This window comes from Hippichthys cyanospilos, chromosome 8 (assembly GCF_059441005.1).
Source record: "Hippichthys cyanospilos isolate Australia breed blue-spotted pipefish chromosome 8, RoL_Hcya_1.0, whole genome shotgun sequence".
Classification (NCBI taxonomy): Eukaryota; Metazoa; Chordata; class Actinopteri; order Syngnathiformes; family Syngnathidae; genus Hippichthys; species Hippichthys cyanospilos.
The window spans coordinates 6577504-6604944 of NC_142376.1; the positions used below are offsets into that span (position 1 = coordinate 6577504).

General features: G+C 41.8%; 1 protein-coding gene across 1 annotated transcript in view; it reads left to right on the forward strand.

Moving 5' to 3' along the window:
• Positions 1-811: 811 nt before the first annotated feature.
• The window catches only part of LOC148419958 (uncharacterized), a 71765-nt gene continuing 45135 nt past the window's right edge, over positions 812-27441 (forward strand). Inside the window, exon 1 of the mRNA XM_088421016.1 lies at positions 812-895. Coding sequence (XP_088277142.1) covers positions 837-895 — 59 coding nt within the window. The 5' untranslated portion in view covers positions 812-836. The remainder of the gene's footprint in view (positions 896-27441) is intronic.

Below are 27441 nucleotides of genomic sequence, written 5' to 3' on the forward strand. Positions count from 1 at the left end.
TAATAACAGGGAGGCAGATGGGTCCCAGGGGCATACTGGGAGCGCGGCAGCATGGCCGACAGAGTGCACCGTGTATACACACACACAGACACACACATACACCCGTATAAGTAAAAAGCGATGCATTTGCATAAAGTGAATCACGGGACAAAGAGAAGCATCTCCTCACTAAGTGCAAACACTTCAGTTTTCCAACTCATGACCTCATTAGTTTTCCTTGCAAATGTACAAATGTGCCTTAGTTGAGTCATTAGTACACCTAATGATGGCTGGCCCAGCTCAAAATCAACACCGGATGCGTATCAGCATTTCGGGACGCATGCTCAATCGTGTCACCTTTTTCTTTCCCTCAACAACGAGTAATCGTAATCGCGGGGCTTCTGGGGTTTAACGATCGTTGGGCCCGATTGCTCAATTAGCCAGCGATTTATCGTGGGGACGGATGCTTTTTTATCGTTTAAATTGTAACGTAGTGATGCAATTAGGTGGGTTTTTTCTCATTAGCCGGCCTGCTAAGATATTGGCTTGTCCCGGAAAGAGTGCTGGAACCACAGATGTGTTAGTCGCTGAGAGATGCTTACCTTTTTTTGTTACACTTGGGCCGAGTGAGAAAGAATTATTAAATGAGGTTTTTCTTCCTTCAGTTATGAAAATGCTGCTTCTTGGGAAAAAAAAATATAAAAAACTGAGCCGTGAAAAGGTCTAATTTCAGTCTCCGCTTACAGGCCCAACTTCCTGTTTTTCATCTCCACGTGATTGTATTCATTGGTAATACCTCTTGTGCGATTGCAGATGTGATGACAAGCCAGAATGCGGCGGTGGCGACATCATTTACGATGGGCATACGGGTCAAGGTTACCGTGCAATCTTCTCCCATTGCAGAGGAAACAACACGGTGAGCACATTATTACATTATATGTCACAATGTACAACCTGCAGTACTGTATATGACTTTGCATTGCATAATGTGACGACGTTCTAGCTGTAACGCAGAGCTTCTATTTACTTAGTTTGGGACGGTCATGGAGAAAAATGAGCTGAATATTAAACTGCAGTATGAGGAAATAAAATAACATCCTACAGTTTAGTATTGGAGGGGCTGATATGATGTCAGTAGTACCACCATGAATACACAACCACTCCAAAAGTGTGTCCAAATGTGAAGTTACTTCACTCAAAAACTGTTAGACAAAACCAATTGACAAAGACAACAACAATTGGAGTACTTCTCAGACAGTAGAAGGATCTAAGAGCTTTAATAAATGTGTTATCTAGCTATTTCCATCACTTTAAATTGGTAATTAAAAAAAAAAAAAAACCTTAAAAAAAAACCTTCATGGCGAGGGCCGATATAGATCAGCTTTTCTCAAATGGGGGTAATCAAGGCACTTCAAGGGTATGGGAAATTTGAATAGGGCGTCTGCAGGTTCTGTCTTACTTTTGTGATTTTTAATGTCGAGAGAGGAACAGTACATTTTTATTTTCAAATTATAAGCAAATGAACTGGAACATCAAGCAGTTGCTGAATTGCGTGAAATGATGCATGCCTTTATTCTGTTTAGTTTTTAACAGATGGGTCATGTTTTTGGTGCAGAAACAAAGCAGATAACAGTACAGAATCTATCTTCTGACGTTGTTGAATAAAACAGGCTTAAAAATCCACTAAAAATATAGTTCACAATCTTGACAAAGGAGGCATGGATGGCACAGCTTTGTTTTAAGTCTTTTGTTTTCTTTAGAAAGAGCTTTGCACAAGTTAAAGGACCCTTGGATGAAAGACAAAAAAAACAAAACAAACCCTGGTTACAAAGTTGAGAACACTCTTAGACATTACTAAAACGTATAAAATCGACCATATTTGGACATAATGAGTTTTTGTCTGTAAGGGATGATATTCTGCATGTAAAAACAAAATCTAATGTTTCCACCTTCACTGATGGATTGTTTTTTTTTTTTTACTATTTTTTAAATAAGGTAAACAAAAAGTGAAGAAAGTTAGAATAGCCCTTACACTCTTTGATCGGTTTACCCGTGAAGGAACAGCTTTGCACACCCAAAATCTATGAACGCAATGGCTCCAACCCCCCCCTGCCCTCTCGCTGCCCTCTCACCGTCAAACGGCGTGGCATCGTCAAACGGATCCTGTTGGGAACAAAACAAAATATCCATATTTCATCGGGCGGCGGCGAGCGCCGTTTAGAAATGTCATATCAACTCACGCGCTAAAAGGTCTCAGTACCATCGCCGTCATCTCAATTGGCCCGAGATAAATAATTGACAGCGTTCTCCCAGCCTGTCCGTCGCGACGGCGTCCCGGGCGTAGATTTCACATTGCGGCGAAGCCTCGTGGCGTTCCTCCTTCTTTCCCGAAAAGTGCGCGAAGGCCTTGAATCAATAAGGACCGAAGAGAAGCCAAAACCCACCACAGATGGCTGGCCACACCTGTCCAGACGCACACACAATCCCCTGAACCCGAGGCTGTATCCTGCGCCTGTCAGGCCGATGGTGCTCACGCGTGTTTGCCTTTTTGTGCGCCTACGCCAAATATGGAGTGCAGGAAGAAGGCGAAGGAGAAGATGAGGGTAGATGGTTGGAGGGGCTGTTTCTTTATTCATTACCCAGCGGCCGAGGGGGTTTTCACGGGGGACCTCGCAACAGCGCTTCTCCCGGGCCCTTCAGTGGTGTCGCTCCGTGGCCCTCTATGCTAACAAGCCTGCAGCCTTCCTCTTCCTTTTCCTGGAATGTTAACCCAACAATAGGGCCTCTAAAATACACTTCACTTAATTGGATTGATTTGAATAAGGAAACACCTGGAATGGAAGTAGCAAACTTCCTGCGGCGTCTATGGCACGGCTGTTTGAAACGTTTTTGTTGGTCGTTTGTGATAGTCTCATCTACCAAATTGGATTGGTAAGGATCAATTTTCTGAGTATCCCAGTAGAAAAAGTTTATCTTTGGACTCCGAAAAATGAACTCAGAAATCTCAGTTCCAAAGGAAAATCGACAGACTCTCTTTGTCCTATTGGCCCGTGGTTCCCAACTACCGGTTCGCGGCCCGGTACCGCTTCGTGGACCAACTTGTATGGGGCCACGTGGGCCGCACCTGAAATAATGTTTTGGAACTCATTTACTTTAACAGTTTATTCATATGTGGTTTGTTTGACTTGATCTTTGTTTTTTGGCGCCGCCTCTGGCCGTTGTTGGCATTACATTATGTAAAGAGAAGGATGGTGTGGTTTTGAGAGTAGTTTGGCGATGACACACGTGTTGTTTTGTGTCTGTGAAATCTGGCCCACGACTTTCTGTAAGTTGTACTTTCTTTGTAAGAATGTTGATGTCTGATAATATGGCCAAAATTAATTTGCTTGTTGATCCAACAACATGAGACTATGGATAACATGCATCTAATATTAGTTCTTAAATTCTTCATGTTTTATAGTGCTGCCCTGATTGCGTTTAGCTCGTTCGCATTTTTGATTGTGCGGCAGATATTTTCCTTGAAATTTATAGGTTTTGTAATTCAGTTTTATGATTGACTTAATGTAATTTGCGTACATTACTTCACATTTTCCTCTTCGAGGTCTTAATTTTCATTACCCAGCAGCTGCAAGTATGAAATTTTAAATGAAGTGTATGAAAATAAGTAGACAATGTGTAGAAGTGTAGATTTAGAATACATCAGTATCTAAATTTTCATTTTCGGAGACTTTGTTTTTGTGCAAACATATCACAAACAAATAAATAAAACGATTGTTACACATTTGGAAACCTCTGGCGACATTTTGGAGAACATTAGTGACCTTGAAAAAACGCTGATGAGCCGCTTCCTTCGCCAACACTCGTCAATTTTCTCCCCTCATTGGGAAAGGGGCTTTAGTACGGCTCAACACTCAAGACAAGTAAATTCTCAATATTTATATAATTTGACTATTTATCCGAAAATAAAAACATAAACCAAATGATGCGAAAAGTGCAGTTTTGGTGTTAAAAATGGTCAGTTCACCAGTAAACAATTTAAGAACTCGAGTTAGTGTTGCTAGATGCTTTGATATTTTTTTCTTTGGACTTGCTTTTGAAATGTCCACTGAGGCAAAATGGAAGACTTCATGTGTCTTTTGGGGCTTGCTGTCAATACTCAAGATAGTCAAAACAAACATGTCATATTGTGCAGTTTGAATTCAAATGCTTTTCCTTGGCAAATATGTTCACCGCCATGTTCTGACCAGCATCATTTCCCGCCTCCTCCTTCTGAAGAGAGACCATCGATTACGGCGACATCACACATCTCTCTCCTGACCCTTTTCGCCTTGCTCAAACCCGGTCCGCCCCAAACTGATCAATGGCAATGCCGGGGGATCAATTCCTCTGGCTTTGGGGGGGTGTGATGTGATAGGACACGAATGAGGGCGCGCTGGCTGACGCTTCAAAGCTTGCTGCTCATCAGACAAACAATTCAAATTGAAGACTGCCATTGATACAAGAGATGAGAGGCACTCCTTTTTTGTGTGTTTTGTTTCAATTGTTGTTGAGCCGCGTGATGCGTGAGGCAAAGCGATTCCCTATCCTTCACCTGCAAGCAGAGGTCACTAATAGCGGGACCGAAACGTTGCTTCAAATTATAGAACAAATGATTCACTTGCCTAACAAGTGAAGATGGCTTCTTTCAAAGAAAATGACAATTGTTATTTTTTTTAAAAAAAGGGAAGTCAAAGCAAGCACAAAGCATTCTGCCTCTTCCATGACAAAACAAGAAGAAAAGTCACTTAAAGAAATTGTATAGGGGAAAATAGCTACGCTCAAAAACAGGAGAGAACGCGGTGGAAAAAAAAAACACAAAAGCATTAAAATTTAATTGAAAAATAAAAAGGATGCCGTTCCATGAAAAACATCCTAAATGGGTCTTGTGTGTGGCGGGAAGCGGCACGATGTACCTGAGGCACTGCAAAGTGTTAACACGAAAAACACATCAGAGGAGGAAGTGGATGCGGCCTGTTCGGGGGAGGCGGCGAGTGTGGTGCGCAGGCATGATACATCCAACTTTGCAATTTATCTGCATGATGGGACTGCGTGCGTCTGCCAGGTGGGCCACGCTACTCCTGTTAGTAGGATAGTTCATTTTTAAGTCCAGGATTACAGGCCCATTCACTCAGTAACTCTCAAATGTACAAGTAAACAAGTTCAATAACTGACAAGCCGAAGTGACAAAGTAATTCACCTAAAAACCAACCAACAAAAGAAATTAATCAGCCACCCACAACAAATCTCCAGCTAAAAAAAAACAAAACAACCAATTGAATAATTAAACCCCAAAAAATATTAAAAAGTCACCATCTTCAAAAATATACCCAACCAACCAAAGAACCAACAAACCGACCAAATAATTACACCCCGCTCCACAAACAAATCACCAGTTTGAACCAACCAACCAAATAATTAACCAGCCCCTCAGAACAAATCACCAGCTCCGTGAAAAAAAAAACCAACCAACCGACCAACTAATAAACTAGTCCCCCACAACAAATCACCAGCTCCAAAAAAAAAGGCAAGCAACCGAGCAACCAACCACCAAATAATAACCCCAGCCCTCCACAACAATTCACCAGCTCAAAAAAAACCCAACCAAATAATTAACCAGCCCCCATAACAAATCACCAGCCCCTAAAAGAACCCATCAAATAATTAACAAGCCCTACCAAAAACAAATCACCTGCTCCTGCAATACTACAAACCAGCCAACCAGCTAGCCAGCCAAATGATCATCAGCTTCAAAACAAAACAACTAACCAACCAATCAACTCGCCAACTAACTAACAGCTTATCAAGGAAATAAAGCACCCCTAAAAAAACCCTATTTACTTAGTAAAAGAAATATAGCAATGCACAAAAGCTGATAAAACTGGTTTGTTTTTGGTTTGTTTTGAGGTCATATGTGACATTTCTTGTTAATTCAGAACAGTCTCTAAAGTAAAGTAAATGCTGAAGTACAGTATACACAACATTTTCACTCTTCGCTTGAGCAAACTTAGTTAATAAAAGTCCTTGAGGACTCGTTAAAGTCTGGGCGGAGAAATAATACGCCTGTGGCAATGTTTGAACATAAAGATGCATTTATAGCGGCATGTTTGTGTTTCAGTGCGTTTGCCAGTCAGTCTTCTTCGCACATTTATTTATTTAATTTGAACATGCATGTTTGTTTTGCGCAGCCATTCGGGACGTGCTCATTTTTCCCCACCGCAATGTGCTTTGATTGATACCGAGCAAAAAAAGGTTGAATTAGCCAGTTAGAGATCTTGGAAGGTGTATAGTGTGCTTCTTTCTCACAGTATTCCCATCAATTCGGAAGTTTGAGGGAGGCCACGCAGGAACCGCCATCAAGGGGCCAAACTGATACACATTACTCTCAAACGATTTACATTCACGCTCGCTTTAGTATCACACATTTTTTTTCACTTGACTTACTTCACTCATGCACTATACACACACAAAAAGCTGATACTGCAAACTTATGGTCTTTGTTCCATTATTTTTACTCAACCGGTTGTTATTCGTACAAGCACATTCTTCTGAATTAATATTACACAGTTGGAGATATTTTACTACTCATGGAAAGAAAAAATTTCATTTAAATGAAATGACTGTTGTGTAAAAAACAAACAAACATGGAAACACTCAACATTATTATGCAACCACGTTAGAGTTTACTGGAGCACTCTTAAAGGTCCGATTTCCACTCGTCCAAAATGTAACTAACTAACTAGCTAACTAACCAACTAACTAGCTAGCTAACTAACAAATAAACTAACTAACTAACTAACTATTCATTGTCAATTACTAATTATCTTAGTTAGCCCTTAACTGATCAACGAACTGACTAAATGTCCCAACCCAGTAATCAAGTGACCAAATAACAAGCCACATCAGTCCAATTTCTTTTGTAACTAACTAACTAACTAACTAACTAACTAACTAACTAACTATTCATTGTCACAATGAAATGATCTTAGGTAGCCCTTAACTAACTAACTAACTAACTAACTAACTAACTAACTAACTATTCATTGTCACAAAAAATGATCTTAGGTAGCCCTTAACTAACTAACTAACTAACTAACTATTTAACTAACTAACTAACTAACTAACTATTCATGTCACAAAGAAACGATCTTGACTAAATAACTAACTAGATAACTAACTAACTAACTAACTAGCAAATCTCCACAAAAGGAAACCATCCCAGCCAACCACCCACCAGTCACAAATTCATCAGCCAATAACTCCAACCCACAACGAGCATTTTGTTCCTGTTTTGTGCAAACATCTCTGTTAACTTTTCGCTCCTGAGGTTGTATTTATGTCTTGGCGTTAACATTCATATCAATACTCAGTTGATTTTATTTTATTTTTGTTTCCCATAAAGACTTTTATGGCTTCCTAATGCGTTATCATGCAGCGTTATTATTTAGACATATACCGAAGATTATGATATCTAGATATAAGTAACGGCCTTGCGCTTCAATCAGATGTTTTTTTTTATCCCAATCATCTATCGCAAGCGCCGTTTCTAGAAGTTCACATCTATTCCGCCGTGGCACATTTAATTGCCTGAAACATTTCAAGCTGCCGGCGTTAAGACGAGAGCTCTCAGGTGGCTTCTCAAGAGGAAGGCTGATGAGAGGCTATATTAAGGCTGTTAAACAGCGGAAAGAGGGGCTCGTCGGGGGGGTCTCGCGTCGGCCCCGAAGAGACAAGAGCCTTTATTGGAAATGTAATTTTTGTTTATCCGCAATCACCTGCCGGCTCGTTTGTTTTTACGGACGCGGCGCTTATAGCAAAGAGCGGCCGGATTCTCCCAAGGATTGCTCTGCGGAGAGGCTGCGCTTTATTACAAATAGGAAGGCTTTCATTACAGATTGGATGGGCGGAGCTATGCCACTCTGCTACAAAGCTTGCTGGAGCAAAGAATTCTGCCTTTAATAATTTAGATTATAGCATTGTTATTACCATTTCTTAAACACTGAAATCAGAGTTTTCTACTGTGCTTTTGCGGATTGCAAAGAAAAGCAACATAAAACCGAAACAAACGGGGAAATTGCACGGTTCATGAGGGTTGCATGTCGAAGCTTCTTGCAGGTTTTAAACAAATATTTGGCAAAAGAAGGTCTCCCAAAAAGGGTCTTGCCCTCTATTGAGGTCATGTGATCCTGTTTATCCGCCGGAATGATGTCACGGTGGGCCTGCGCTAGCCCCCGAGTCGTAGCTAATCGCTTTATCATCAGAGAACATTTCTCTAATAAGGTCACCGCCCTGCCTAACCTCCACCCTGTTAATGATCAGGCCGGGTCATGGCTATTAGTTTGTCCCGTGCCCCCCCCCATTGGGAGGCACCATTATCACTGTTCTGCAGGGGAAAAGGGAGTTGGCCTTTGAGAAGGTAATTTGATTGGTGCGGAGTTAGGGAGTCCTCTGGTGAAGTATTACGGACCGGTTCCTGGCGGGTCATTGCGGCTTCCTCCATATTTCTGAGCTTGATTAAAAATTGATCGGCGGCGGAGGCAATGTGAATATATTATTGCGGCCATTATTCACCCCTGACACGTAATTGGATGGTACACACGGCTCTATTTGCTTGGTCGCCATCACTTTGTGTGCGGGAATAAGTGAAATTGAGGCCGACCGGATCCATTCGGGGTGGTTTAGCTCAAGCCCCTCATTGTGCATACACGGTCTCGATAGATATAAAAATGGATACACGGCATACAGTATGAACACATAATCACTTTGCTGCTAATCAGTCATGACCTATCCCCGCACAAGTTATAAATAAAGCCTTGAACTACACTGTTGGATAAAACCAACACGGATTTAGTATTTTCACTTATCTCAGACTATATTTTGTCCTAAAAAGCATCCCAAGTGTGGAAAATTCCCATGGTAGCGATGGACTAGCGTAGCCAGCGGGCACAGATAGATATTTCCAAAAAGAAATGCGGTGGCTAATGCTATTTGCTATTCACTCGAGGCTTAGCATGGTGCCATTGTCACGCCTTTTTACCGTATTAAAACAGCGTGACGGAAGAGAGGGCTTGCACAACATGCTCTGCAAATGCACCAGGGACACTCACATTCTCATCTTTAGTCTGCAAATTACACTATTGCAAGCTAACAACATGCGCTACACAACTCAAGTTAACTCAGTGCTCAGAAGTTGTAAGATAACAACAACAAAAAAAAGTTAAAGGCTGTTTTTCATTAGAGTTAGCATATTGTCACCACATTTTTTTTGGTTTAATAGAAATTTTCAGAGCAAATAATTTCATAGAACATTGTTCAGAGCGATGCTACTACTGAGTAACGCTGGGAAGTAATGCTAGCAAAATCATGTGAGAATTTGATGCTACAGGGTATTGCTACATGCTAAAGCTAGGTGATGCTACATCGGACGCACAGTCATATTGCGATGTATTTTTGTGTAGGTTAGGTGAATCTTGTTTATAATTTTTCATTATATGCAATAACTATATACAGTTCTCCTCCATGGGAGGGGGGTGAGAGCACCCGCCCCACAAAGACGTTTTTCCTCCCAAGTGGAAATTACTGGTGGAGATTAATAACGACATTAAGGCGGTAATGATGCTGCAACGGATGAAATATTTATTAAAAATCCCTCTGCTAGCAATTAGCGCAGCATGTAATGGTTGTGCACAAGGAACGGACGCAATTGTGCCGGTCACCTTCATCACCCCCCAATTAAACCTCCCCAGTTTCTGAACTGCATCGCTCCAAACAGCCTCCTCTCGCCTTGACAACAGCAGCCGGGGGAGGTGTGTCCACTGTGGTGTGCAATCTTAATTACACACGCTGTGCCTTAAAGAAAATAAGCAGGTGATAAATTTGTCAGGTATGCAGGCTTGAGGTGTTGACGGACCCTTGAGGTCTAACCCAAATAAAACATAATGCCAATCCGGAGTTGTGCAGGGAAGACATATTTTATTGCATGGTCAATTCGAATCTTGGGGATTTTCTTACTTCAAGCGCCTGTAGGGACACTGCAGTGTTTTGCCTTTTTTCCCTTTTTCTCCCACTTTTCAAAGAAATTCTCCAAAAGATGAAAATTGTCTATGTAGGCTAACTGCTTTTCATTTAAACTGGGCTGTTGGAGTGGAACAAAATGCGCATTTTGCTTACTCATTCAACTTTCTTTATCAAGGACCTTTCGACCGAACAACTCAAAAGTCACCGTCCACTCACTCACTCACTCACTCACTCACTCACTCACTCACTCACTCACTCACTCACTCACTCACTCACTCACTCACTCACTCACTCACTCACTCACTCACTCACTCACTCACTTATTACTCACTCATAGCCTTTCATCAATGGCCTACCAAATAAACAACTAAATATAGGTTCCTCAAGGACCTACTGACCAACCAATAAAGCCAAAAATTCTTACTTACCAAGAATCCACGAATTGATCAACCAACTAATCCAGGATTTAATATATCAAATATAAAATTTAACTATCTACCTACCTAACAACTAATCCATCTTACTTAGTGAAAGGGACCTACTAACTAAGCAATCCATTGGTTGACCAAACTAGCAACGAACCAACCCATCCAGCCAACCAAATTCCCTCAATCAATTCTTCCTCATCAAGAACTTACTAGCAAACTAACTGAACGACTAAAGCAACTAATCTGTTTAGGACCCTATTAAGTATTTAATTTCCAATTGACAGAACTACCAACGAACCAACTAAGCTGCCTCAATCTAGCCTACCTCATCAAGAAGTTACTAACAAACCTAAGAATAAACATAATGGCCTACTGCCTAACCGACTAACCAACCAATAAACCAACAAAACAAAGGACACCAACCAACCCAGTCCATACGCCTTCATCCAGGACTTAAAAGGAACTAACTATATGAGCTCCAACATTTTTTTCACATATATTGGTTGCGGTAGCTCAGTCCAGCTTAGATGTGCCACCTTCTAAATATTCAGATGATCTGTGAGGAGGGGCACTACACTAGTGTTTCTTTAAAAAAGTGACGTCGCCAACTACAGGCCTGGCATGCATATTGCAACATTTCCAGCCAGTTTCAAATGTCTAGTGAATTGTTTTGACATGCTGTCCTCTGTGCGTCCTTGTTTATTTTCGCACTTCCCAATTTTCAACTGGTCATGACACAAATAGGGTTGAGGCATTGGGTCCACGTTGTTGTTGCGAGAAAGGTCAGGGGTCCGACCATCCGCCGGGTCCGTTTATTGGCGACGACGTACGACCTCCAGGAGCTCATCAACGACGTCATTCAGGCGTGAGGAATCGGAACAAGAAGCAAACCGTATGTGTGTGTGTGTGTTTCTAATGTAATAGCGGCTCACTTCACAAAGCTGACAAAGGGAGACGGATCAATTTGCAATATTGTCTACAGCAACAAAGAGAGGACATGAAAGCGAGCACATTAAGCGACGCCATTGTATGAACTCTGCAATCAATAAACATCAGGGCCTTAAGGAACTGGCTATGTGCGCGTGTGTGTGTGTGTGTGCATGTTTGAGCGAACAATAGAAAAGATTGTTTAAGTTCCCCACAAACTTTCTTCCTCCCCCGCTATTGTTAATTAGATAGTTATCTTTAGCCTCAGCGATAGACTGGATAAGGCCTTAATTAATCTTCTCATCTAATTAACTGTCTTGCCGTTAATAACGTCAGACTCGTCGTTGTTGTACCTTTGCCTGTCACAGCGGATGTAGTGAAAGCTTCTCTGCATCAGACGCACTTCACTAAAAGGAACGCCAGCGGCCTTCAAAAGTTTTGGTCCTGCGGAGGCGATCACGACGGAAAGTTGCGGAAATTAAGTTGCGTGGTCATGCAATTTAACAAATAGAATACATTTTTTTTAAGTTACTGTAAATTCCGGACTACAAGTCGCACCCGATTCAGTTCTCAGTCAGGTAGTTTGCTATTAAGTCTGCAGTTAAGATTATTGGTTAGTTGAGTGTAGTTAATCTGTTGGCCAGTTTGTTGGTGTGGTAATTAGTACATTTGTATGTAGATTTGTTGTTGGGTTCATGAGTTGGTTATTGGGTTTGCTGGTCCCTTAGTAAGTCAATTATTTGGATAGTCTTTTGAATAGTCAATTTTTTAGTTGTTTTCTAGGTCAGGTTGGTGGTTAGGTAATTGGCACTTCAGATTATTGGTGAGTTGGTTGCTTCGTTAGTGTATTAGTTGATTCATTCGACAGTTGTTTTTCAGGTCAGGTAGTTGGCTAGTGACTTGGCAGTTAAGAGTAATGGTTAGTTAGTTTGTTTGTTAGTTCGTCTATGAATTAGTTCGTTTGGTAATTTGATGGTCAATTAGTGGGTTATTCTTTTGAATAGTCAAATATTCCGTTTTTGGCTGTCAGGTGATTGGATTGTGAGTTAGTAGTTTGGATTATATGTTAGTTGGTGTGTTAGTCTATGAATTAATTGGTCCATTAGTTCATTAGGCAGTTAGTGGATTAGTCTTTGGAATAGTCAAATATTTCTTTTTCTTTTTTTTCTTTTTTTTTTTAGATCTGGTTGTTGGCTTGCGAGTTGGCATTTCTGATTACTGGTTAGTTGTTTTGTTGGTCAGTGAGTCGGTTGGTTTGTCAGTATCTTAGTTGATCATTCAGTTAGTCAATTGTTCAATTAGTTTCCTGGTCAAAATATCAGGTTGTTTGTCGGTTGAGTCAGTGTTTCAGCTAGCTGGCTATTCAGTTTGTTCTTAAAATTGTAAACAATCCCAGAATATGCAGTTGTCAAACAGATATATTTTGATTGAATTCATCTGTGGGCCATTGAGAAACAAAATATTTGCACGTGTACTTAATGGATAGCAATGAGGGAGATGCCCATAGTCAGTCAGTCAGGACCGGCCCCGCTGGGACAGAGAAACTCATTTGCATTATGATAGCGGGCAAATTAAGTACATCTCACTGAACTCAAAACACGCACAGCATTGATTATTTGTTGTTAATGGGAAGAAGGCCATCCGATTTGAAGTTTAGAAGACAGCACATCCGGAAATGGAGCCCTACAGTGTGGCCACTTTTACTCTCAATAGGAGGGAAAACCAACGTTATGGTGGTATTAATTATAAACTAGGTTACTTAGAATTCCCATTTCTCCAATCATTGTGGCAGCTCTACAGTACATTTCAACTTGAGCAGACGTAGAAAGGAAACCCAAAACCACCAGGGTCCCAAAACACTTTTACATGTCACTCAGGGAATTGAAGCATTTCTGTTTCCATTTTATATCGACTGACAGAGGAAAAAATGGAGGGGTTTAATTTATCATTATATATCTTGTTGTTTGATATCTGCTCCAAAACACATCTTAGCTGATTCATGATAAAGTTTATTGTTCAGTAAATCGGGCCTTCATGTCATGATTGAGCTGTCTTTTTCAATGAAAATGCAATCCATGCTTTTACCATTCTTTGTAAAGGCTCACCTGAGTTTTTCAGTTTTTTCTTCAACAAGTCGTTATCGGCACACCTCACAGTAAAAAGAGGCGGGTCGAGAAGTGGCTCATTTGCATGAAATGGGATTTCTCCGAGGCTAAAAAAAAATACAGTAGCGTGAACAGTGAGCTCTTATTCTTGATCCTTGTTATTTTGACACTGTTTTTACTGAGACACCTGGGACCGCCTTTAAAATGGTGAAAAAAAAAATGCAGCATACAGTACAGTATGTCTTCTCTAATGTTCCGAGTTCATTTCATGACACGATCTATTCCTAGTGGGATGAATCAAAAGAACAAGAATAAAATGCTAATAATAATCAACACACTACCTCCACCTCACGTAACTGGTGTCGCTCCTCCGGGTCCATTTAGTTTTGCTGCCCCTGCTGCTCAGGGCTCATGAATAACCAAGGCGGCGTGATCGTTCTCTACATTAAAAACTTCCACATTTAGATTTAGATCTCCCGTCCCAACCTCAGGTAAGAGAATGCTGAAAAATTTAACAGCCTGTAGAACCTTCCTCACCGCCCCTTCCACAAATTAAAAAGTAATTCATGTCTCGGCTACTTTTAAAAACGTCCGGGGCTGAACGCGCTGGGCCTTGCCCTTTAAGATGAGGATCTCAAACTAGCAGACTCCACACCTTGCTTGGGGGGGGGGGGGGGGGGGGGGGAAACAACCTACTCATTGCATTAAAGCAATTAGACCATCTTTGCCCTAAATAATAAAGTCCCAAGCTTGCAGCGCATGTTCAATATTTCATCTTTTATTCAGATTCGGGGAGTGCTTCTATAGTGAATGCAGGCTTCTCAGTAGTGCAGGTGGGTTTCCAGGGGAGGCTTTTAGATGGCGGAAGGAGGGGCGGGGCGAGTTGGGTAAAAGCCATTGGTTGAATAATGAATCGCTTACCTGCACCTTGTGCAGGAAAAAATATACCAAAAAATATGGTCGGCTGAATGGGGGAGCGAGTTAAGAATAAAGGTCAGGATAAAAAGTAAGTCAAAGTAAAATTGCTGAGACTTGCAGAGGAAAAAAAAAAGAAAATGGGCCAATACGTGTAGAAAATAATCTCGCGACCTGGTCGTAAATTTAATGACCAAAGCAGAAAATTTTGTATGCCAGCTATAGTTATTTTCTCCCAAATGTAAAAAACATAAGTTAGCCTATTTGAAATGTCGCTCCTTGTGCATATTCTTTTCACAGAAGCCCCTTTTGAGGCTACGCTTCATTTTAATGAAAAAAGACAAAGCAACGGGTTTCATTTGCGAGGCTTAGTTTTTGCTAGCATAACATATGCCGCTATGCTCAACTGAACCAAATCGTACGACGTCAGGGTTATTAAACCCCAAACAAAAAGTAAGTGTCATTAAGAAGTATATTAAGCGTGAAGGTAACATAAACCACAAAAATCTCTTCATAGGGACAGTGACCCATCTAATAAGCAGGAGAAATGTTTGTATGTTTGCATGTGTGTGTGTGTGTGAAGGGGGGGTGGGGTTGGCAGTAATTAGCACTAGTGGGTGCCCCCCTCATCCCTAGCCCGTTAAATTGAATTTAACGATAACACAGCAAGTCTTAGCCGGCGCCAGCTAATCTGGCACTCTAGTGCATTATGCTTAATGGGCTCGAAAAGAAAATGATGGCCGCTCAAAAGCAAAACCAATTAACACGGAGCGCCGAGATGATGTGGGGTGCTGAGCTCCACACATCTCGCAGCGACGTCCGCCTACCGTTATATAACGCCATTTCTGCTCGTTTTGAATAATAAAGGAGGTTGAGGAGGCTTGACATCATGTTGCTATCATGACCACTAGACCTTTGAAAGCAAGAGTAGTGACAAACGTAACCTCTCCCTCCCTTAATGAATGTGAGCGTAAACGGCATTTGGCACTGTTGTCCCTTCTTGGATCGTCTGCACTTAAAAACAGCTGTCGGTCAATTCGTGACAGGTGTACTGCAGGAAGCACGACTTACCACTCAGAAATGACAACAGAGCCATGGCAATGCCCAGTCCTGTTTCTTACGGTGCGGTTTGTTACCCTAGTCCTGTTTTAAGGAGTAATACCCAAACCCTACGACCTTATCTTTGTTTCTTAAGTAAATGTCTATAACTCTCGATCCCTAATCTGTGATCCCTAACCCTTTTATCTGTTTCCATCCATCCAATCATTTTCTGTAGCCGCTTATCCTCACTAGTGTCTTCAGGAAATCGTAGCCATCAGTAACCCTAACCATGTTCCCCAAGCTTTACCCTAAATCCATAAACCTTAACCATTAACTTGTCTATTATGGGGTAGTCTGCAACCCTAACCCCATAATCCCCAAACCCCTAACCCCAATGTCTCTTTTGTGGCAGTTTCTAGCCCTTACCCCAACCTCTTAAACTTTAACCCTGTCTCTTGAAAGGAATCTATATCACTAAAGCAGTCTCCACTCACTGCCGGCTTCTACTTTGTTTTGCGCTACTCTACTCCGCTCTTCACCAAAAAACATTGCGTCTCCACCGCCACCCCCTGGGAGACTCTCTGCACCTCGCCAATGACATCATGTTACCGACGACGGTAGCGTTGCATACGATAACTAAACACAGGATGCGGAAGGATTATTGTACTTGGTTCTTAGATTGTGGCTGTCTTGGAATACTGCATGAGCCAGAAGATGATACTGACTTCAAGTCCATCAAAGGGTCTAGTTTTCCGCACTCCATATTCAAATCTATGCCGGACCAATCAATGGCATCCGAATAATAAACATAACGGAACCAACACAACGAGTAGCATAAAAAGCGAGTAGGTTTGAGAAGAGGCGAGAAATTTCTCTGTGGAAACTGATTTTGTCGTTTAGAATAAGGTAGATAACGTCGGTGAAGACAAGTTTTAACACTGAAGCTATGTCTGTTACCCATGAGGCCCAAGCACTAAACTTAGCACTAATTGCAAACCCTTCTCTCATCTCTCGGAATGTCTGCAACTTGAAATGTCAAACACCGATATGATTGATTGACTTTCCGATAATTTAAGAATAGGATCAAGTGACTTTTAACTCCTTGGTTTTTGCCTGAATACAAATCCAAAATCTACTGGATTTTGCCAATTTGATGTTTGGAAAATCACAAGAAACCACAAAGGCCTTGACTTAGTTCTTGTCCCCGAATGTTTGCGGGACGTGTCTCCAAATAAACTTGTGAATAATAATGACAAAACAGTATCTCTTTTCAAGTGTACTGTCAAGCTCTTGAGTTTGCTAAATTCAAAAGAACACGGTGTCCCGATTCTTGAGGTCGTCATGCCTCCTCGCTACGGGCAAGCTGACATTAGCCATCGTGAGGTTTCTCACGAGTAACAATACTCTGCGTAGCGGCTAAACAGTTTCATAGCAAATGATCTGCTCTGTGCCCAACACTCACATTAATACGAGAAACTCTGCTCAGACTTTGTGAGATCCTGTGCTCCCTAAAGACACAGCCCTGGCCATACATCATCGTAATTAAAGGCCGGCGTAATGACGCGGGGTCTCAGCAGCATGATTTCTGTCGGATCGCCATGCTGCTTCATTAAGACCACTCAAGCTAACGAGCTGTGGCTGTAATAAAGTCCTCCCACCGGTCTGCCGCCGGTGATGAAGGGGCCGTGAGCCAAGGCCTGAAATGGAATTAGCGGTGGAAGAGTTTTAGGTGGACTGAGGGACAGCCGGTGGTCCGGTGATGGGGGTCAAGATGCTATTAGCTTGCGGCTTGTCCAAATATTCCAGGCCAAATGCAAAAACAAGAAAAAAAACACACACACGAGAAAAAGTAAAGTAGCTTCATTCCTTACTGTTTGTTTGTCTCCGCCGCTACTCGTAAAGCTTTGGTTTTGCGTTTTTAGCGCACTCATCACAAGATTATGTGTAGCTGACAAGCTTTTCTTTTATAACTACTCTTGTATTCCGATATAACTTCATTTAATTGTCATTTAATTGCTCTTTGTATTAATTATACAGACAAGCTCTTTCCACATTGGCTGTCATTAGCTAGCTCGATATATATAATATGTATATGATTCAAAAACAACCTAACCAAACATTATATAATTGCCTGTACAAAAATACCTCCTCCAACCCAATGAATGGAGGTTTAGTTCTAAGTCTGCCCATTTAGTGGTGGCTATAATGGCACCGGGAAGTCTTGTAATGTTTTCCGTATAACCATGTATGATATCCAATCGATTTCTCCTCCTCGCTCGCTGGTTCCTCTCTATTACTTTACAACAAGCAAAGATGTTTTCACCTGCAAGTATTTTGACATTTTGGATTCGTGGATAAATACTGCAATAGTTGTTGGGAGTTGCCCAAATTTAAACAGCCTTCCAAAAATTCTGTTCTGTTTAAAAAAAAAAATCCCGCATATAAAGCATGTCTGCATCTGTGGACAAGACTAACAGTAAGTCGCATTTACGACCTGTCCTTCCCCTTCGACTGCTTCATTGCCGTGCTTGGCTGTGATTAGTCACACGACGCGACATTAACCTGTAAATTAAAATTCTTCCATGCAATTTGATGGGTGATTTAATTCCAGTATTGTACCCCAGCTCCCCTCTGCCATCCCCATCTTTCAGACATCCACCCCCCGCGCTTTCTCCGTCTCCACCCGCCGTGGGCTAATCCCATTATGAATTCTTTATATAGCCTTTTCCCTTAATGATCAGCGGGGCCTGCTCCAATCCTGATTACTATTGTACACTTAGCACTACATAAAGCAGGGGATTAATACGCCCCTCCAGGATCGTTGCTATGGATCCACTCGATGCCTTCCGAGAGATGTTGCCCGCCGCTTCAATTGGCCATAAATTGCTTTCCCCAGTGGCTTCCCACGTAGCAGACAGAGCGCGTACAAGAATAGGGGGTGAATTTCTCTCTCTCGTGGTCTAGCGCTGTCTCCCCGGAACGAGACGAAAGTGATCCGCTCTATAATTCATGACCCAGCACTTTCGCTTTCTTCGGCCTTCAAATTTTTCCCCTCTGTGCCGAAGACGCTGTAGTAACCCCGTAGCACCCCCCACTTCCTTACCCCCTTAACAATGTGAAGAGGTGCTTTTCAGGGTAGGCGGGCCTCAAACGCCAACGCAAATTGTGAAAGAGTTGACGACGTGATGAATTTGGAGGCTCTTAATGGGCTTCCCTGAAAAGTTCAATGAGGCTAACAAGAAACACAGTGTGAACTGTCCGGTCCAATTAGGCTACATTTAGCTCAAGACGAGTAGAACAGTAGATAAAAGCAGAGTTTGTCTGGTTGAAGCTATCTTCAACCAGTTTCCACCCAGATTCGGAGTCGTTGAAGCCTCCAGAAATATTTAGCGTCTACTCAATGGGCCTAAAACAATTAAAGGAAAAATATCAAATGTTTTTATTTTGGCTTGAACAATGATCTCAGTTGAAGTTGTTAGATAAGAAAGTTTTAACCCGTTTGCAAATCTCGTCACCTCCGGTCCTCCTGATTGGTTGTACGACAATGGGATGAATTTCTCTTGAAAGTTAGCTTGCCTTGACAGTGATCTTGCGCTCCTGAGCCAGAGTTGTAATTAAACTGACAAAAGCAAATTTCAAACCTCGTTCCTGTTGTTGGAGGCATGAGAGGTTATTGGCAGCTATTTGTTTAGGAATTTAGTTTGTAGTGTTTTTGTACCACTGAAGTGGACAAGGAGTTGGGTCTCAAGAGTTTTTCATCTCTGTTTCAGACCCCCTTTTACATAGTTGGACTCCCGGGAGTGACTGGTATCTTCTGATTACAAGAATTGGTCAAAATTTTGTTGGGGCTGCCAAAAACCGTGAACCCTTCCGAATCTCAGCAGTTCCCAATAGGTCTCTGAAAAATTGTCAGTAGTGATGGCAATTTGGGATTTGAAGCAGGGATAGAACTTTCCAACCCGGCCCTTTTTTAAGACGGTTTCAATTCAGATTCCAAATGGTTTCTTCCTCAAGGGGCGAATGGCATCTTCCACTGAGTCATACAATGAAAGGTTCATACTTTTAATAATCTCGTCCCACTCTCCTTCATTTGTCCGAGATGTCTAATTGAACATCGCATTTCTGGAAGAAATCAGAATCGCCAGTTGCTTCTTGCGATGTGAACGCCTCCACAATGGTGATCTACAAACTTTATTTTTTCAAAATAGAGGATGATGTCACGGCGGCTACAATATGTACAAGCGCAGTCTATAGGGACACGGTGAACCGTGTTTACGTTGTTATGTTGCGTGAGACTGAAAGTTTTGCTTTTCTTGATCCTCCTTCCTTGTAGCCCTACAGCATCTCTCTCCTCTCTCATAACTTGACGTGGTCAAGCCTCATTGCCCTTCAAGGGGCCCGGCCAACGCCGGGCGGCTACAGATGTGCTTATACAGCGTAACGCCCCGCCGTAGACACGCGCGGCCAAAAACCCACACGGGGGCCAAACTCACACTCCGGCGCCTCTCGCCAGGTCCACCACCTGCCCTGGCCTCGGCCCCTTTTCCCCCAGCCAAGGAAGCTCATGCATGGGCACACCGGGCAGCGGCCCAGCCTCTCACATCCAGGGCCAGGGCCAGGAGACGACGGCCAACAGCTGGCCGACTGCAGAGGAAGCCTGGAGGCTTCCACAGTAGATGAATCACCGCGGATTAATATTTAACTCCAGACTCCTGCTTCCCTTCAGCATTTCTCTGTCCTCCCCCTCTTTTCCTGCTTTCTCCCGCCATCCCCCCCCAATCCTGCAAGGAAGTTGGCTCAACGGACCTTCACTGGAAATATCATACTGGAGTTGTGATAGAATTTTGCTTAATGTAACGTGAGCCTATGCCGTCAAGATTTTAGCCATAACATGCAATTTCATTTACATACACAGGTCCTCGGTTTGTGATAGAATTCCATTTCGGTGGCGATTTGACACGGATTTGCACAACTTGGACCATGCAGGCGCTCCCCATGACCTCATAATTACTGTGTTGTTTATAAACTGTGTCGATTGCCATAAAAACTCAAACTTAAATCATGCAAACGCAACATTATTTTTGAGGCCGGCAGCGTGGGCAGAAGACGAGGTCATGCATTAGTCATCCATTGTTTCTTTGTGACTTTATTCTTACTAGTTCTTTGTGCGGTTAGACTGATTTCTTATAAAGCATATGAAGAAGAACTTTTCTACAAAGAGTCTTCAAATCAGTTCAGTTTTTAGCAGTGATATGTTTTTGGTTCGATTAGCTAGCTGCTTTATGGATCCCGAAGGAAATTTCCAATAATAAAAGAAGCAAAAGTGTCATTGGTGAGCACTGTAGCAGCCTGGGAAACAAAATGACATAAAACCGTATTTTTTGCAGGTACTAAAGCTTTCGTAAGCCTAGTAGCGGTGACAACCCGAGCGGTGCGGCCTCGTGATGGCATTCCCAGATGGGATCTGCGTCGTGATGACTGTTCTGATTTTGCGATTAAATAAAAAAACAATACGGCTTCTCTTCATCTTGCCTTATTCCCGCAGACCTTTGTTTCTGCGACGCTGCACTTTCCATTCCCCCGCCGTCTTTTCCACTGTATATGTTTGCGAAGATATATCGTCCCGCTGCGGTCGCCTCTCATTCACATGCATGTTCGGCGAGGCTTGTACATAAATCCACCTCTTTATGGCCCGGCATAAAAGCCAAATGCGGGGGGACAAGAGACGGGATTCTTCTATGTTCTTCTATGCACTTATGTATAGGCTTTTTTTTTTTTTTTTAATGGGCCAGTGGACTATGGCCTATGGACTCATTGTGTCTGTCTGTCTGTCTGTCTGTCTGTCTGTCTGTCTGTCTGTCTGTCTGTCTGTCTGTCTGTCTGTCTGTCTGTCTGTCCGTCCGTCCACTAGCTAGCTAGCCTATGAGCTAGCTACGTACCTACCGTAGCATATCTATCTATCTATCTATCTATCTATCTATCTATCTATCTATCTATCTATCTATCTATCTATCTATCTATCTATCTATCTATCTATCTATCTATCTATCTATCTATCTATCTATCTATCTCCATCCATCCATCCATCCATCCATCCATCCACCCACCCACCCAACAATCCCTAAGCACAATTTTAGTATGTGTAATACACCTACAGTATCATGCAAGTTTTTGGAGTGTGGGAGGAAGACGCAGTGCCTGGAAAAATCCCATGGGGAGATAATGCAAACTCCACACAAGACGGCTGGAGCAAGGATTCGAATTTGAGTCCCTGAATGTTGAGGTGGATGTTCTAACTACTGCGACGGTTGCTTAAACAATCAATAAATATTATTGTAGTATTTTTCTATCAATTATAAATAACTGCCAAAGTAATTGATTTGAATTCCTATTTAATTATTTTATATCGTATTTTTGAAATATTAAATAATTGAGTTTATATGTGCATACACATATTGTGCATGCATATGTTGAAGAATGTTATCGTTGGAATGATTTCCATATGCGACTCTCGGAGACGACTTTGGACAACCCTGCGTCAGATGTCTTTTAGTCTGCTCTTATATGGTCATTCATGGCGACCATGAATTGAATCTTCTTTCTTCGTCTGAATACGTAACCAACCAACGGGCGCGGCGGAATTTGCGGGGGATTTGATGGGAATCGCCACGGGGATGGAGGTCCCGTCGGGGCCGCTTCCCGTCCCCCCGATTCAGGGTCGCTCGGCGGGTGCCGGTGCCGTCCCGCCACGTCGTCCCGGACCAGACTTGAGCCGAAACCGACTCTCTTTTGTGCGCCGTGGCCCGAGCACAATCGGGGAGGCCGCAGATTGTCTTTCAAAGGAACTCCAAATATGAATATGCATATTCATAAGCAATACCCTCCCCCTTCCCGTCTTCCTCTGCTATTCATTCCTCTCCTCATTTTCCATTCCAAACATGGGGCTCTGCAAATGAAAGGTTGCCGTGTCACACCCCTGAAGGTTTGACAATGGTAGAAAAATCCTAATTACATCCCTTTTTTTTTTGTGATTATTATGCTATGATTATTATTACTCCGCGCCGAGAATGTGTGGGCCGATGTTTGGTGAGTCTCCACGGAGACAAAAGTACTTAACAGCTCCGCTTTAGTAGCCAAAGCTGTATTATTTTCACTGAACTCTGCGGTGGAACTCCAGTTTCCTCATTAAATGTCAGTCGCCTTTTTTGCATCTTTGTCAAGGTAAAAAAAAAAAAAAAAAAACTCCAATAAGGGAGGACAATTAACAACTTTTGGACTAAATTATCAATGAGGGGTGTTCGCACTTTTGCAACGTTATTTCGGCTGTTTTTACTTCTGCCTTCTGGACAAATTTCCATAAGAGTTCTGTAGAATTTTCAAGTCGCTCGCTTCCTTCCAGTTAAATGCAACAATTCCTCTCTCACGCTCTTCCTTCCCTACACAAACCACAACGGCGAGTATTTTTACTCAGCGTGAAAAATGATACTTTGAACGCGTCGGCCAATGATCGCCCTTTAGCGGCAAAAAGACAAAGCAAGTGTTTGTTTACAGGCGTGTGCAAATAAAGGGGTATTTTAAGAGCGTGATGACTCACATGTGGCGTGCGTATGTGTGTAATCACACAGCGGGAGACTCTTCAGATTGCTTCTGGTAGTCGTGTTTGGTCAAAGCACACAGAGAAAGAATTACTGCTCACTCGAGTGACTTCAGGTTTTTTTCTTATGTAATCTTAGAGACTGGCTGAGAATTTTGGGACATTTTTAGTGATATGGTTCAGTTTTCAAGATTTTTAATTTTTTGGGGGAGGAGTGGGGGGCACATTCACCCTTCCCTTGCTATATAAAAACATTAGCTCCTTTACTTGCATCAACCATATTTGGCACACACTTCGCTGTGTTATCAATAAGAGAGACTGGAGGCAAAGAACAAAATCTGAGTCAAAATAAGTGTTCATCTGCTGAAGAAAGACGGTTAACCCGTTGTGAAGAGATCTCCTACCTTCTATTCCTTTCTCAAGGAGGTTTGCAATGTAAACGAAGGAAAAGTTTACAACTTAAACAACAAATAATTTACCACCTAAACAAGAATTTTTCCTTTCAGATAAGTTAATTCCCTTCCCCAAACTTTCGGGAAACTTCTCTATAGAAAAGTAGTTCACAAGTCCACAAGTTCTAAGTTCTGCATGCAGCATACATTCAGCAGTTCAATAATTGTGTTTTCAATTCAAAACATAGATATTAGTTTTGTTTTTTTTTTTAAAGAGTTTACTTGTATATTTTCAAGTCTGCTCAATAATAAAGTTGGAGGAGTGAGCGTGAGTGGGGAAAAACCCCCAACTTGACAACAAGTGTGTAAACCGAGACTTGTGCCCGGTGTGGCTGTATTCGAGTGCCTTGTTGTCCCCTTTTAGTGCATGTCGAAACGACAAATTCCTAGGTTGTATCCCTGTGTGAACAGGAGCATGAAGGTGGCATGGTAGCTTTAGAGTGCCTCATCGTTGCCATGTTAAAGCCCTTTGAGAAGCCGGTTGGACATTTTTCAGTTACATTTGTAGTGGTATTTCTGGGCGTATTAAATTTAGCAACTCCAGAAGATAGATATTGTAATATCATCTGTTTTATTTCTGGCTCATCTGCAGGAAAATTGCGCCACTAATGACAACGAAGGTCCGTATATAACTTAACAAATGATTTGCAAAGTAGATAGTATAAAAAAAAGTTTAATTGTTTCATGTTCCAATTAATTTACTCTTAATTCAAAAAGACATGCACAGTTCCTGCCACGGCATTAAGAAGCATGAATAGATTTGTTAATGCCTACGGAAGACATGAATAACTCACATACCTCCTGAAGTACCTTCAAGTACTGTACATCCATTTGATAACCAATGGCCTAGCCGATGTACATGATGTCATTAAAATTTTTCTAGCGTTATATACGTGTTTCTTATTGAAGGCCCCCAATAAAGGCAGAGGCCATATACTTTTCACTTCTTTCTTTCTCTCATTGTTCTTTTTTTCCTCATCTTCTTTTCTTCCCATTTTACCTATGGCGAGTGTGTGGACCGATGCTGCAGTTGCTCGGAGCGCAAAACTAGGCCAGGATTACTCTTGCCGGCTTGTCCCCAGTGAAGCGTGTGTACTGCACGTGTGTGTGTGCGTACGCAGGTGGATGTGTGTGTGTGTGTGTGTTTGTGGGGCCCAGGAGAGCAAGCAAGCTTCCAGTCTGTCCAGCACAGCAGTGAGAGAAGCATTGGGCATATGGAGGCTGGCTATTGGGCCAGCAGGTATTTTTCAACGTCTGCTCTCGCCTTCTTTTTGTTTCAGACTTTCATGTTTCATGCGTGTGAGGCCCGCAGCGACCTGCAGCCGCCGCCGTTACACAGTCTCTCGTAAGAAACCCTGCAGGAGGTCATCAAAGATAAATGACAAACGCGCTTATTTGTGATTGGTTGCGCCTTTGTGGCATCAGCAGTTTTACACGTTTAGTTGATGGGGTTTAGAATGGAATGTGCGTAGATTTGCTATTTGTTGCCTTTCAAAATAATATCGCTGTTTTACGGGATTCCTTTACTCTACATATGCCTCTACATATTATAGCTACATATCATTTATTTCACTCATTCAATGCCAGGGACGTATATTCACGTTTTAAGAGTGCGGACATTAAATCCCAGATACCTAAGTATTAAATCGATACTTAAGTACATTCGTTTATTGTGATAAATTATCTGTACGTTTTTTAGAAAAGTACTATTTCACAGTGTGTCTCTCCAACATTTTCATGGAGAAACTTGATTTAGTGATACCATTAAAACCAAATAGTCAACATCAGTAGGTATAATAACCCATTCTAAACATTTGGCTTATATAAATACAACGTCAAGCATGAGAATGTACAGTCCTTGAATAAAATAAATACAACATAAATTGAAGGACCCCTGTGAATTTGGCAGGTTTTGGTTGTATAATGTCTCCTTACTACTTCACTTTTTGCAGCTTCCGCGCTTTACGTTTTATTCAAAAATATACATGTCCACCATCATATTGATATTACCGGAGCTGCAGTGTTTACGACACTTTACGTCACTGATTTACTGCAGCGCCTACTCGATGTACCGCAATAGCTCACGCTCAGTATAGTCGTGTCTAAACCAGTCGAACAACCTGTTAATATTTTGTCACATTGTATACACTATATTTATATATAGTGTATATATATACACTATATTTATATACACTATATTTATTGACTTATATTTATGTACTTAAAATGTTCGTTGCATATACAGTCGTTATTGATCATTTATTTGTTTTTTAAAGATCCGAAGGCTGCTAAACATACTTTGTGAAACAATTGCTAATTAGATCAAGTATGGAAAGCACGTGAAGCTTTTTTTTCATTATCAGAAATTGCCACACATACACATGCACTCACACACACATCCATCATATGAAATCGTCACAGATCCAAACTTAATTGTTCTCTTAATTAGGTTGCAGATCAGCGCTGATGGCTGCAGGGAACACCGGCATACTGTACTGTATATTGTCATAGATCTGTCAGTGTGTAGGTGTGTGTGCGTGTGTGTAGTCCATATACAGTTTATGCAAAACTTAGTAGGGCCAGGCGATATGGGCAAACAATAAATTCTTCATTTTCTTTCGTCATTCTTGACAATTAGAATTCAAACAGAATTTCATTGAATATATCCAACAAACAAAAGATTCAGGTTTGAATTATGACAAAAATCTGTAGGAAAATTTTTTAAGGGAACAATCATTTTATTCATAGCTTATGCAAAAAAATCGCTATTTTGTAACGTGTGCATAACTGTAACTACTGTAAACTTGTCTTGTGAACCACTCTGCATTCTGCCACGTTTTCAAAACCTTCAATTTCACGATTTAGCAAATTTTCACAGCTTCCATTTTAAAATGACAAATAAATCCAATTAAATCGATTTATTGCCCAGACCTCTTTCAAGGGAAGCCTCCTTGAAGACCCCGGTAGTGACTGGTTTTGGTCCACTACCGTATGGGTATGCTCCAAAAGGAGGAGGCCACTAAAATGAAACACACATTTTACAGGGAAGGTAGAAAAGTTTATGGCCAAAAATTTCATTTATATTTTTCTGGGAATGGCCGTGGACTTCAAAAATCCATAGAAAAAAAATGAAATGGATTTTTCTTTGTACAATGAACAGAAAAAGCTCAAAAATCGAAATTTTCACCAATTGCTCCAATTCTATTGGCCCGTACCCATATATAAAGCTAGCCTTCACAACAGGCAACGGTAGCTAGGCAACGATCCTAAAGCGTTTGATATTGATACAATCACAATTATTTTTCAATTAAAAACACGATTATTGACATTTCCCCCTCGAATCACCCAAACTCCCAACCCTAACCCTACGTATCACAATATTTTCCGTATCACAATATTGCCAATTTTATACTATTCAGAACATCTAGCATCCAAGCTGCTGTGTTGACATTTAAAGGGCTAATTCTTGTAATTCTGTCGCTTGTAGTGGAAACAGCAGTCAAGGTTTTCCGTGTATTGGGCATATCCAGATTGTAGCGTTTACGTCTGACGTAGCGTAGCGGCAGTGGTGGCATGGCAGGTGAAAGTGTTTAGCGCATGCGACCTCCTCGCTCGCGGGCCCCCCGCTTCTTGCAGCTGTGCGCCATTACGATCCCTCCTTCTCCCGCTCATGATTACTTCCCCGTGTAGCATCAGATTAGCCAGGAAAGGGGGGGGGGGGGGGGGGGGCATATTTCTACATGACAAGGTACAGTGCGCTCGATTATGTTGTTTTTCTTACAAGCGGGGCAATTAAAGAATGAGAAGTTTATGCACTCCAAACAATTTTATGGCGGACGTTTGGGAATTTTTCCGGTTCCGTTGTCCGACCTCGGATTGATGCTAATTTCCAGTGCTTTTATCCAAACTTGAGCCCCGCTGATGGTGGGATAAGATGCTTTTAGTCG